This window comes from Malaclemys terrapin, chromosome 3, assembly GCF_027887155.1.
Source record: "Malaclemys terrapin pileata isolate rMalTer1 chromosome 3, rMalTer1.hap1, whole genome shotgun sequence".
Taxonomy (NCBI): domain Eukaryota; kingdom Metazoa; phylum Chordata; order Testudines; family Emydidae; genus Malaclemys; species Malaclemys terrapin.
Window position 1 is genome coordinate 107,824,319 of NC_071507.1, and position 13,649 is coordinate 107,837,967.

At 39.9% G+C, this 13,649-nt stretch overlaps 1 protein-coding gene across 1 annotated transcript; it reads left to right on the plus strand.

The window, feature by feature from the left end:
* Positions 1-2,305: 2,305 nt before the first annotated feature.
* Positions 2,306-7,975, plus strand: SGK1 (serum/glucocorticoid regulated kinase 1). The gene is made up of 12 exons (XM_054022702.1): positions 2,306-2,497; positions 2,668-2,743; positions 3,174-3,249; positions 3,726-3,830; positions 4,372-4,455; positions 4,565-4,696; positions 4,961-5,073; positions 5,297-5,420; positions 5,773-5,868; positions 6,164-6,319; positions 6,425-6,514; positions 7,185-7,975. The coding sequence occupies exons 1-12, from the start codon at positions 2,422-2,424 to the stop codon at positions 7,350-7,352; spliced, it is 1,296 nt and encodes a 431-aa protein (XP_053878677.1). The 5' UTR covers positions 2,306-2,421; the 3' UTR covers positions 7,353-7,975.
* Positions 7,976-13,649: the final 5,674 nt, after the last annotated feature.

Sequence of the window (13,649 nt, forward strand, 5' to 3'; positions counted from 1 at the left end):
CGAATTGCAGTCTCAGAGCAGCAGAGAACTGCATATCTTGATTTGATGTATCCCCACCTAGGCTGACCAGATAGCAAGTGTCAAAAGTCGGGACAGGAGGTGGGGGGTAATAGGTGCTTATGTGAGAAAAAGACCCCAAAATCAGGACTGTCCCTATAAAATCAGGACATCTGGTCACCCTACCCCCACCCCACCCTTTGCTTGGTGCTAGGTCTCTCTCTCTCTCTTAGAGAGGACTTAGAGACACGAATCAAAGAGCTGTAGGGGCATGCAGGCCAATGGTGATGTGGCGTGGGGGGACAAGGATGCGCACGAGGGGGCAAAATTAATTGGGGGGGCACGTTGCAGCTCAATCATATTACAAACTGAAGTACAAGCACAACGAATCCTGCTGTGATGGAAAGTCCCACCCGCCTCTGATGCGCAGTATAACTTGGGGGCGGCGAGGGGGGGATTTCACAATTTTGAGGACACTTCTTCAAAACTGCAATGAATGAAGTGAATCGGGATGTGGCCCGCCGCAGCTAGCGCTGAAACGCAGCCCCCTTTCAACATACGCTTTCCCCACCCTGCAAAACTGTCAGTCACCCTCCCAAGTGCACCCAGCACCCCCCTAGCCTTGCGTGTCACCCACACCCCGGGTCACCAGGCATCTCTCCGCAGAGCCTTCATTCATAAACAAAACCCACGCGTTGCCCGGTGCCACTGCAAGGCAACAATGAACCCAGGCCCAGACTGTTCGCCAATGACGTTGAAATCTCAGCTCGAGGAGGCCGTTTTTGTTCTTTTGCAAACGCAAATTGTATGTGCACCTCCATGAGCTCCCTGTCCCCCTTTCCCTTCCTTCCCCAAGCCCTAGGGGCTTGCATGTTTCGTTGGCTGTTTCCCTCGCCGGCCCAAAGCATTAAAAAGCATTTTCTGTAACGTCCCGGCCGGGATCCGGGCAATGCACACAAGGGGCATGTGTTTGTTCTCCTGAAAGTCGGGCAGGAAATCTTGTTCTCCTGAGTCATTGCGGCTCCTTCAAGGAAACGTGAGAGTTTCTTATCGCCCTTCACCCCAGGCAGCAGCTCAAGCTGCTGCTGCCGAAAGACATTCTCCTCTGCACAAGGGCAAAACAAGCCACAATCCCATTGTACAGCGAAAAACAGCTCAAGCTGGAGGAGTTGGCCGCGCAGGAGAAAGGGAGTTTTTGCTTCTAACTGGGCTTGGTAAGAGGTTCCGATCCTTCCCCTTTCAATGTGTTGCTGTAACTAAGGGTGGGATGGGGGGTTAGTTACATGACTGGTGCATCCAGGTGGCTCTCCCATGTGGTTCTCCCCATTAAATCGGATGGTGTGACCCGTGTGACACAGAATGACAACAGCTGACTGATCTCCAGCCATAGAGACAAAGGTCTCCCTTTGAAGTTGTTTGCTTTGAGCGATGAGGTGCCAACATTTGCAAGCTGTGAACAGGGACAGTTAGTTAATGAACATTCCTTTGCCTCCCCCTATTGAAATGCATTGGGCTCAGCGCAATAGACATGTGAGCTACAAGTATCCGCTGACTCCAACGGTTCACTCGCTGAACTTTTTGAAGAGAAAAAAACGGGCCAGGGCATAACACACAGTAACCTTGTTCTAGTAACTTGATTTAGTTGGGGCTTGGTGCTGCTTTGAGCAGGGGGTTGGACTAGGTGACCTCCTGAGGTCCCTTCCAACCCTGATAGTCTATGATTCTACCGAGATAGAGTCCCCAGAGCTAGCTAGGTGCATGCTTTGTAACTGAAGAAGGCCATAGAAAAGCTAGGGTTGAACACAAACGTCTTGCATCCTTTTCAAAGCTGCTAACGTCTCAGTTTTGTCACAATTCAAAGCCTCATGGAAATGGAAGCAGAATGCAGGAGAAAAGGGACAGGCAACTGGTGCTGCGCCGTTCGAGTCAGCCCGGTGCATGCTTCTATTTGTGTGTGCAGCGGGGCGGAAGAATACCTGCTTTCTTCCCCCTGGGGTTGGATGACGGTGATCTCAGCGCTTTATTGTATTGTACGGCAATGCACACCCCTGGAATGCCGCCGCCGCGTCCTGACCCCCGCTGCAGAGCGTTCTGCTTCCTGCCGGCCGGCCGGCTCCTTCCCCGGCTCTTTCGAACGTCAAAGAAGCCAGGCAGGGCGGGGCAGCGCCAAGGGACGGGCGCCAGCTGTACGAGTCAAAGCAGTTCTGGGCGCCTGGAAGCCAGACTCACTCTTCCGCATTGTTGTTCTTAGTTGGCTCCTCCCTCTCCTCCCCCCTCGGCGAGGTCTCTATATAAACCCCTTCAGCGAGCCGGGCAGCAGCACTGTATTCATCACTGGCTGCAGATAGAGCAGCCCACACTCTCCTGGACTAACTCATTCATCAGCTTGGATTATTCTTCACTGACCCACATTTTAGCTCCGCAATGACAGTCCGAGCCGAAGCTTCCGGACCCACATTAACGTATTCAAAGATGAGGGGAGTTGTTGCAATACTCATCGGTGAGTCTGAAGGAGAAAGATGGGGTGACCATGTCTCTCTTCTAGGGGTACAGATATTTTGGATGGCATCGTTAATTTGAACCGGAAAGTCAGAATAAAGTATCCGATTCTCTTTTTAAAAAACGACGTTTTGGGATATCCTATCGTAACGCTTTTCTTTTTATTTGCAGCTTTCATGAAACAGAGACGAATGGGGCTAAATGACTTCATTCAGAAAATAGCCACCAACTCCTACCCGTGCAAACAGTAAGTAGCAGCAGTTTTGAACATATCGATCTGAAAATCCATACTTGCATTTTAATGATGGAAAGATTTATGTATTAATGATTGTCACAACAGAATTTTTTTCTTCTAATATTATTAGTTATATAACAAACTTTACTGAGTTTAGTTAGCATAGATAAAACCAGAGAACACGGGCTAGTTTTAGTTTCTAAAGACCCACCCATCCTATCACTCACCTTTAAGTACAGAACAAACAATTTGTGTCTTTGCACAAGTTTGTTCCTTTTTCCTGTTTCATTTTAGTTCTGAAATGAATAGACTGTCTCCAGTAGTCTGCCAAACTGAAATTTATTCTTAATAAGTAGAATGGTTGCATGCCCCCTAGAGGTGAGATGTGTCTGCCTGTTGCACAGGGCAACTGTTCCAATAATGTACTCTCTAATCTTTGCAGCCCTGAAGTTCAGTCTATTTTGAAGATCTCCCAGCCTGAAGAGCCTGAACTTATGAATGCTAATCCTTCCCCTCCAGTAAGTAGTTTTCATTGTGTGAATCATTTTCAGTAATAGAAACATGTTTAAAAATAGCTTTTCTGTAAATTAGCAACATAACAAGTGTCCCTTTTAGTTCAGTTCACAGTGCAGTAATGTAACTTCAAAAAGGAGTTACCAATTTAGAATAAAACCCATACCTTTTCTGTATTGAAAAAAGTCCATGCTTTTTTAAATGATATGTTATTACATATCACCTAAATATGGAAAGCAGCCAAGCCCTCAATGAGATTTTAAAGTAAGGCACATTGTTCTCATGATTTGTCATTTGAGGTGGTACAAAAACAGTTTAATGTAATCTGATGCTAACTTTGGGGAAAAAGGACATAGACTTTATTTAATGTACCCAACTAAAGTTTTATCTTTAAATCCATGATTAGATTTATATAAAAATCCTTTGTGGTCAAGAATTTCCAATAAACATCTTTTAACAAATGTATTTTATAAAATTACAGCCCAGCCCATCACAGCAGATCAATCTTGGTCCATCATCCAACCCACATGCCACACCATCAGACTTTCATTTCTTAAAGGTTATCGGAAAAGGAAGTTTTGGAAAGGTATGTTTTACTTCTTTCCACCTTAATTTGGTCAGTTAGCTGCTATTGCATGTAATTGTTTAAGGGATGGGGTTACAGCCAGTCTGCTTTAAGTAACAAGAGTGGCAAAATTTCTACATATGTTCTCCGGTGCTTTACTGTCAGGAGGGCACTTCACAGCTTTGAGGAGGAAGTTGCTTGCCCTGAAGGGGATAGGTGGGGCAGAGTGCTTTAGTTAAGGAGAGCGAGTGCAAGGATAATTAATTGGGGTTGATCCTTTATGCAGGAGTGTGGGTAGGGTAGCTTTTGAAGCCAGGAGAATCAGCCATAAAAAAAACAAACAAAACCTTTAAAGTTGATATGCACAGCTTTTCTGGCTGGCATTTTACTGATAATGCTAGACGTTGCTAGCAAAATGCTTCCACATGCAGCTGGTAGCATAGAGTGGTAATAGCGCTCAGTGGTAGCATAAAGGGCTTTGGATATAGTCTCACCCAATTGTGTTTATATTCTGTTCGGTATTCCAACATATTGAAGTAATGGGATTTTTAACCGCTTTCAGGTTCTCCTTGCAAGGCATAAGGCAGAAGAAGAATTCTATGCTGTTAAAGTACTGCAGAAGAAAGCAATCCTGAAAAAGAAGGAGGTAAACATCGCCTTGTTCACAATACAGCGATGCAGCTACCAAATTTAGTTAATTACTACAAGTTAGCCAACTTTGTAACTAAATACTGATTTTTTTTCCCTATTTCTAGGAGAAACACATAATGTCAGAGCGCAATGTCCTGCTGAAAAATGTGAAACACCCTTTCCTGGTTGGGCTCCACTTTTCTTTCCAGACTGCAGACAAATTGTACTTTGTCCTTGACTACATCAATGGTGGAGAGGTAAGCAGCAAATAAATGAAATAATTTCTAACATGCACAGTGGTATTATAGATCTTTCTTTCTTTCTTTTAAATGAAAAAGAAAGTTCCAAGGGGGAAAAGTTATTAGATTTAGCATCGTCTGCTTGCCAGGTTTCAAACTGCTAGAGGATCATTAGGCCATTTCCTGCTATTGTTCTTTTTAGCTATATATGTCAAGTCTAATTAAATGCATTGTTAACCGGCTTTGGCACCATTTACAGAACTTGTTCTTTGTCTCCTGTAGTTATTCTACCATCTCCAGAGGGAACGTTGCTTCCTGGAGCCAAGAGCACGGTTTTATGCTGCTGAAATAGCCAGTGCACTGGGTTACTTGCACTCTCTGAACATAGTTTATCGGTAAGCTATGTGTAATTTGGCTTAGGCATGATTATAAATGTGCATATTTTGTACCTTATCTGTGGAAAGTAGATTTCAATATATATTCGTTTAAAACATCTAGTTTCAAAATACTTTATCTGAATTTAAAGACTTGCAAAATCTATAAACATGCTCACAAAATACTAAGAATACTTTTTAACCGAGAAGAACTAATATTTCTGTTAATCTCTTGTTGCTACAGGGACTTGAAGCCAGAGAATATCTTGCTAGATTCTCAGGGGCATATTATCTTGACTGACTTTGGACTCTGCAAAGAGAACATAGAACACAATGGCACTACCTCCACATTTTGTGGCACACCTGAGGTATGCTTAGTTCTGATTTCTGAAATGGTTAATGTTTGTCTATATAAACTGTATGATAAGAATAGATGAAGCAACAGTAAATATGCACACCTGATGGAGAGTTACAATGGAATAGATAAGTGAGAGACAGTAAGATTCTTAAAATGATAGCTTTCCGGCGAAGAATGATCCCTATGCAATGGGAACTGCTCTCAAGCTAGCTGTTGTGTATATAAATGACATTTTAACTATAGGTTTAGGAGGCTTTTCTGGTAGTTCAAGAACATAGGTTTGTTTAGTATGGTTTTAGTTTCTGTTGTAAGATTATTCTGCCTCTGGCTAATATTATGGTTCTGGTTCTTCTATTTAACAGTACCTTGCTCCTGAAGTTCTTCATAAGCAGCCCTACGACAGGACTGTTGACTGGTGGTGCCTTGGAGCAGTTTTGTATGAAATGCTTTATGGACTGGTAAGTACCAGATATTTTAGTTGCCTGTGTATAGCTTACTGTAGTTCTTACAGGAAAACATTTTTATACTTCAGTCATTCCAGACTTATTACCTATACTTGTGGCTTTAGTTAAGATGATGACCCCGACCAATGTCCTCTGCTGCCCTCATCCTCATTGAGAATTCTGTGTATGGATTAAGGGCAGCACATGGCATTAAGATAACAATAGCTTGTGGTATTACAGTAGAATGCATATATGTGTAATTTTATTAAGCACTTACAGACTTACTTACCTTTTTATTTCTTTCTCACAGCCCCCCTTCTACAGCAGGAACACAGCAGAAATGTATGACAATATTTTGAACAAACCCCTGCAATTGAAACCAAATATTACCAATTCTGCTAGACACCTTCTGGAAGGCCTGTTACAAAAGGATAGGACAAAGAGAGTTGGTGCTAAGGAGGACTTTGTAAGTACAATTTTGTAGTTCCTGTGTATGGTATAAGAAATAATTAGATCACACCACTCTTATTCAATTACTCTTGTCTGAATTAATCTAATTTTTCTTTAACAGATGGAGATTAAGAATCACATCTTCTTCTCCCCAATTAACTGGGATGATCTCATTAATAAGAAGATTACACCTCCTTTTAACCCAAATGTGGTAAGTATCACATCTAATTATAGAATGTAGAGAGGGCTTTTTGCCCCTTACATTAGGTTGTAGCCCAAAGGCCGTCTGCAGCTGGCTAAAATGTAGCTATACTTTTTTGCTCTAACTAAAGGGGATAAGGAGAAAAGTGATAGATTTTTTAAATAGTTGGATAGTAAAATCTAGCACTTAGATTGTCTCTACATAACCATTGGTCATTCTCAAACACACCTGTGAACTCAGTTCTTACTGATTTTATAAATGGGGAAACTAAGACAGAAATTAACTAACTGCCCCAAAACAGAATTTCTGTTTTGTCAAATTACAATATTCAACTACAAGCACACGGTTATTTAGATAAAGCTTTTTGATTAAATGTGGTCTATTACTGCAAGTTGCCAAGGCACCGCTGCATAAACTGCAGTATAGGAGAGTGGAGTGATTATTTTGTTTTGCTTTTATTGCACGGAGCTAGTTGGAGGGCAATACATTAAAAACAAGATGAGACCATATGCAGCAAGATGTAATCTAAAATTGGCCAAGCCTGTTAAACAGTGAGTCTGAGGCGATAACACTATGAGTCCCCTACAAGAGTTTTCACATTTTGAAGTGAACTGTGAAATCATGAAAAATGGATATTGGGGACTAAACACTCGTTTTCTTTTTTTTTTATTTTCCACAGAGTGGTCCGAGTGATCTGCGACACTTTGACCCCGAGTTTACAGATGAGCCAGTCCCCAACTCCATTGGCCAATCTTCAGACAGTATCCTCATTACTGCTAGCGTCCAGGAAGCTGCTGAAGCGTTTCTGGGCTTTTCGTATGCCCCACCCATGGATTCTTTCCTGTGAACATTTGTTTTCCTTTCTTCTTGGTTTTTAATTATCATATTGGCCTTCTGGCTGAGCTGCCAGTTGACCAGTCATCTTGAAACAGAATTTGCACATCTCCACCATGGCAGCTTTGTAGCCTTAATTTCAACTACACTGTTTGCTGGATGCTTTTTTTTTTTTTTTTTTTTGATCAGCACATAACTCCTCTAAACAAGCTTACAAGCATTTTGATTTGTTCTTCCCCCAAAGTGGTGCTATCTCCTTGGGAAAGAACATTAGAAGTGACTGTTGCCATAGCCTGCTATGGTAGATTGTAGGAATAATAACCTGCTGTTTGGAAATAATGTTCTGAAAAGCCTTGCCTGAAGACCTGGATGTGACGAGGATTTTATGAAACGTGCCTTTTTTTCTGATGAGATCGAGTTAAGCTCCAAACTTTTCCTGTTGCAAAGAGTGTTTCTCAGTTCAGTTATGTGGGTTTACTATGTGAACAAATGGTATGAGTGTGATATGCATACTACAGAGGGACTTAGTTTAAAGCATCAATGTAACACTTGCAGGACACTACAATGTGGGGCATTGTTTGTTTCTTCCATATTTGGAAGATAAATTAAGTGTAGAGTTTGATTTTGTTTTGTAAATATACAGTTAACTAAAATTATTGAAATGGGCTCACAATTAATTATATATCCAAATGCTTGAAGAAAGCATTGCTGCTATGAAAAGTTTCTATTTTTAGAAAGGTTTTTATGGACCAAAATGCCCCAGCTGCAGTTGGTCAAAGCTGTTGGTTTATTTCTTGTTTGTTTGTTTTTTAAAATTGTCATCTGTAAAGTGGGCATTATTGGGGGGGGGTGGGGGAGTGTTGCATTGTATGTATTGTAAAAAAAAAAAAAGTCTGTACATTCAGTTGAAACTCTAAATGTGTATTTAAACTTACAGCCTGGCTTGTAATGTACACCATCATTGTAATGTAATTAACATGGTTATGTACTTTTTTTTTTTTTTTTTTTTTTTTTTTGGTGACCAAACCCATTGGTTTGCAGTAAAATCTTGAACATTTCTGTAAACTGTCAGGTTTTTTCATTTTTAAAAAACACCTTTTCCATCACAAATTCAGTCAAGTTTGTGCTTTTCCAAGGGTTTAAAAATCCAGACTCTTTTTATCTTTAGTCTAGACTAGGCCTTATCTGAAGTCAAAAATAAATTTTAAGTTACACTGGCATAACTTTTGATTAGGGGTGTGATTTCTGATACCAGTCCTTGTGTGGATGCAGTTATACCAGTGTAAAGGTGCCTTACCTGTATATTCTTCCCGTATGGGAATAGCTATACTGTTACAAGCATTCCTACACCAGTACAACTGTTAGGTTTCAGGGGTTGTACTGCTAAAGTGAGACAACTTTCTAGTTTACCCAAGCACGAAGTATAATTACGATGGGAGATGGTGCCTGATGTCGAGGGGGTTTGTTCTGGCTTCAATCCTTTCTAATGCCCTTTCATAGACACTTTCTGGGTTCATCTACACTACAAAATCAGTGCTAGCATTACAACAGGGAAGCTGTACTTGGGCCAAAGCACTAGTGTAGATAGGACTCAGGTATCTTACCACCCTGTAATGGAAACATAATCAGAGTAGATTTTAATGACTCATTTGGTTAAACACTTCAGCCCTGCTTACATCAGTGCTACTGCCCATCGGGGTGGTTACTCAAGTGTGTTTGTTCTGTACTGATTTTTCTAGTGTAGTCAGACAAGGCCTAGGTCAATTGGCAGGTAGACTTCTCTACTGGAGCAAACTCAACTGAACAAGTATTTAATTACTGGGGTGGGAACATGTCTGAAACTGAGCTGAACAACATGAGCTCATGCCACTGAATGAGGCTCAGGCCTCAAAGGGACAGTGGTTCATCTTTCAGTAGAAGAAATTTTAAGGAAACTTTCAATGAGGTCCCAACTCAGCTTCCCTTTCTGCATGTAAGCAATAGATGGTGTGAGCCTGTGAGGTGCTGAACACTTGTGTTTTAGTCACTGTCCTTATCTCCCATTGACTTCAACAGGTGATGGTGCTCAGCACCTCAGAGGATCATGCCAATAATTTGTACACAAAACCCATTTGGGCAACTCTATTTGCAAATAAAGCCATTCAAATAAAAGTAGTATGATCAAAACTGTTATTAATAGAAGAAACTATGTTTGATACATATAAGGGAAGAGACAATTAAGGCTTTCTTTTCTTACCTACTACGTAAAGCTTTTTAACTTCAGCTATAAACTACATACATAAAAAGCCAGGTCCTCCAATGGAGCTGTGTCAGTTTACACCAGCTAAGGATCTGGCCCATGTGTGCTAATTATTTTAATACATTAACCTAACACTGCAGAAAAGCAATGAGTTTACAACATAACACTTTCAGCTGTGCATAAGTGACCCCTGCAAAATCAGCCAATGCACAATTTGCACACACAACACTGTTGTAACGAGGATTCCAATTACTAAGATATTATCAAAATGTTACTAATATCCTTAATTTGTGTATGATTAAAGTGAAACTGCACTTGTTAAAAATAAATGAATAGTGTATATTTTGTGAAAAGGACAGGAGTACTTGTTGCACCTGAGAGACCAACAAATTTATTTGAGCATAAGCTTTCGTGGCTACATCCCACTTCTTCGGATGCACATCTTTTTGCAGATACAGACTAATACGGCTGCTACTCTGAAACCTGTATATTTTGTGGTGCACACTGCCTTTGCCTTACTGTGTCTCCTCAGCATTAGTGTGAAGTTGCAAGCATTGAACTGAAGCTTTAAAGTAACAAAAGCAATCTAAATACTTCCTTTAGCTTTCAAGAAAAACACTAGAGAAGTTAATGATAAAGAAAAGTGAGACTTAAGTGAGTCATAGGCCTCTGTGCAGCTTTTAATGAGTAGTTTGGGATTTTTTTTAGAAAATCCATTTGTAATTCTGCATGTTTTACAATTCTTTGGCTAATTACATTATAGCTGCAGTGTAGGTGTGTCTACAAATTTTGGTATTTCCAAGCATATCTTTATTTTAATATTATTATTAAAAGAAAGGTGAATAGCCTATCTGCACTTTACTCTCTCAGAATGTAACATATGGCAGCCATATATGAAGGGAAGATCGGACTCTATCATGTTTAATTACTTTTAGGGCTGTTGATTAATTTCAGTTAACGCACACGATTAACTAAAAAAAAAAAATAATTGTGATTCATCGCAGTTTTAATCACAGTTTAATCTGTTAAGCAATAGAATACCAATTGAAATTTATTAAATATTTTTGGATGTTTTTCTACATTTTCAAATATATTGATTTCAATTACAATGCAGAATACAAAATGTACAGTGTTCACTTTATATTATTTTTTACAAATATTTGCACTGTAAAAAAGATAAACAAAAGAAAAGTATTTTTCAATTCACCTCATACAAGTACTGTAGTGCAATCTCTTTGTCCTGAAAGTGCAACTTACAAATGTAGATTTTTTTGTTACATAACTGCACTCAAAAACAAAACAATGTAAAACTTTAGAGCCTACAAATCCACTCAGTCCTACTTCATGTTCAGCCAATCGCTAGGAGAAACAAGTTTATTTATATTTGCAGGAGATAATGCTGCCACTTCTTATTTACAATGTCACCAGAAAGTGAGAACAGGCATTTGCATGGACATTTTGTAGCTGGTACTGCAAGGTACACCTCTACCTCGATATAACGCTGTCCTCTGGAGCCAAAAAATCTTACCACGTTATAGGTGAAACCGCATTATATCGAACTTGCTTTGATCCGCTGGAGTGCGCAGCACCCCCCCCCCCACGAGCACTGCTTTACCGCGTTATATCTGAATTCATGTTATATCGGGTCGCGTTATATCAGGGTAGAGGTGTATTTACAGGCCAGATATGGCAAATATTTGTATGCCCCTTCAGGCTTCGGACACCATTCCAGAGGACATGATTCCTTGCTGATGACACTCGTTAAAAAAATAATGTATTAATTAAATTTGTGACTGAACTCCTTGAAAATGAACATGCGTCTGCACTGCTTTGGATTGTTATCAAGCAGAACCCATCATCAGCATGGACGTATGTGCTTTGGAAATGTGGTTGAAGCATGAAGGGACATGTGCACCGTTAGCACATCTGGCATGTAAATATCTTTTGATGCCGGCTACAACAGTGCCATGCGAACACCTGTTCTCACTTTCAGGTGACATTGTGAAGAAGAAGCGGGCAGCATTATCTCCTGCAAATGTAAATAAACTTGTTTATCTGAGCGATTGGCTGAACAAGAAATAGGACTGAGTGGACTTGTAGGCTCTAAAGTTTTACATTGTTTTATTTTTGAATGCAGGTTTTTTGTGTACATAATTCTACATCTGTTCAACTTTCATGATAAAAAGATTGCACTACAGTACTAGGTGAACTGAAAAATACTATTTTGTTTTAAAGTGACCACTGTGCACTTTGTATTCTGTGTTATAATTGAAATCAATATATTTGAAAATGTGGAAAACATCCAAAAATATTTAAATAAACAGTATTCTATTATTGTTTAACAGTGCGATTAATCACATGATTAATTGCAATTAGTTTTTTTAATCTCTTGACAGCTTCAATTACTTTTAAAAAAATGCCCCGTCGATCATGCTAAATGATATGGGGGAAACGGATTTATTCTAAAGAAAAGGATGGTTTAGGGGTTAAAATAAAGGACAGGGCCCAGATCCTAAAGGTATTTAGGTGCCAACCTATGGGACTTAGGCACGTAAATACCTTTGAAGATCTGGGCCAGTGAGTCTGGAAAACTAGTCTGCCACAGGCTTCATGTGTTACTTTAAGCAAGTCCTCAACCTCGATATGGTTCAACTATAAAATGGAATTAATGGACTAATGCAATAAATTGTTGCAATTCCTTTAAAGTCAATGGAGTTCTGTCAATTTGCAGACCCAATAATTTTTACCAACACAGTTTGTAATTGTATTCATCGGGATAGTGTGGGTCTGGATATACTGTTTTGGTGGATTAGGTTAAGGGAGCACTGACAAATATTTAAATACAAATTAAAGGTATTCTGGGCCAGTCTGTATTCCTTTTCTCTGTATAGTGTATGCATTCCTTTGAAAATGTATTAGGTATTCCATGACCTAAGATTAGTATATTTTGTTCCACACATGCTCTTCTAAAGTATTTTGTGTGATATGGTGTGTGAGGGTCATTATTATAGACTAGCACTATTTATAGTTAAGGTTGCCTGATATTTCCCATTATAACATCCTGTTTTTATTTACTTAAAACTTTGCCAAAATTTAACTAGCTGGCCTGAAAATTTTCATATCAGGTGTGTGCCTCAGACTGGATTTTTGGGGGGAAAGTTTCCACAAAAATGGTTCATCCATCTCTGAGAATGAGATTAGGGGGAAATATGTTGTTTTGTCCTGATAAAATTGTAAAATTTTGTTGAGAAGCTCTAGTGCTTCTATGCTTTGGAGCAAGGGCTTGAAATTTGGCAGGGGGCTTGCTCTGGTGCCAGAAACATTCCTGGTGCCTTTGAGCGTTCAAGTGGTTTAATATTCATAGTTTCTTGTGTGTTACATAAAGACATTGGAGGTAAGACAGAAATTCAGAATCCATGTCCATTTAGTCCTTAACCATCCTGCAGGGACTGTCAAAGAGGATGCTATTGTTGTGATGGCACTTTCGGTGCCTGTTCACTAAACACTAGATAGTAAATTTCTTTGACCACCAAGCATCAGACAAGCTGTAACAACTGTTAGTTGCTACTTATCTGCTAACTACAATTACCCAGAGGTGAAGAAATCGATGTTATGCCATTACCAATCCTCAGAGCCAACCAGTCACCTTGGTTTAATTCTATCCCAGGCATCCATTGTTGTTTTCTGCTGAGACAGTTTGCGCTAGTGAAGCTGAATTTAGATCAAGAGTGACATCCAGTGGTCATTATAATATATAGTCTAATGTTTTTCTGGAAAAGAAAGATTGGAAGAGTTGTTAATATTCAGTGGAACCACGAGCTGATAACTCATATGTCATGGAATAATTCCATATTATTCTTCCACAAATTGATTATTTAAGTTGCCAATAGGTGAGGGCCAAAGGAGCTCTCACCAAAAGTTCTAACTCCCCTTCCATATAGAGTTTGTCTAGTCATGGACAATTCTTTTACCTGATAATGTGCCGTTGCATAGACAAGTCCCACCTCAGATGCAGCATCTTTAGCAACATCCATCACTGGTCGCACCCACCTTTCAGACCATTGCAAGAGT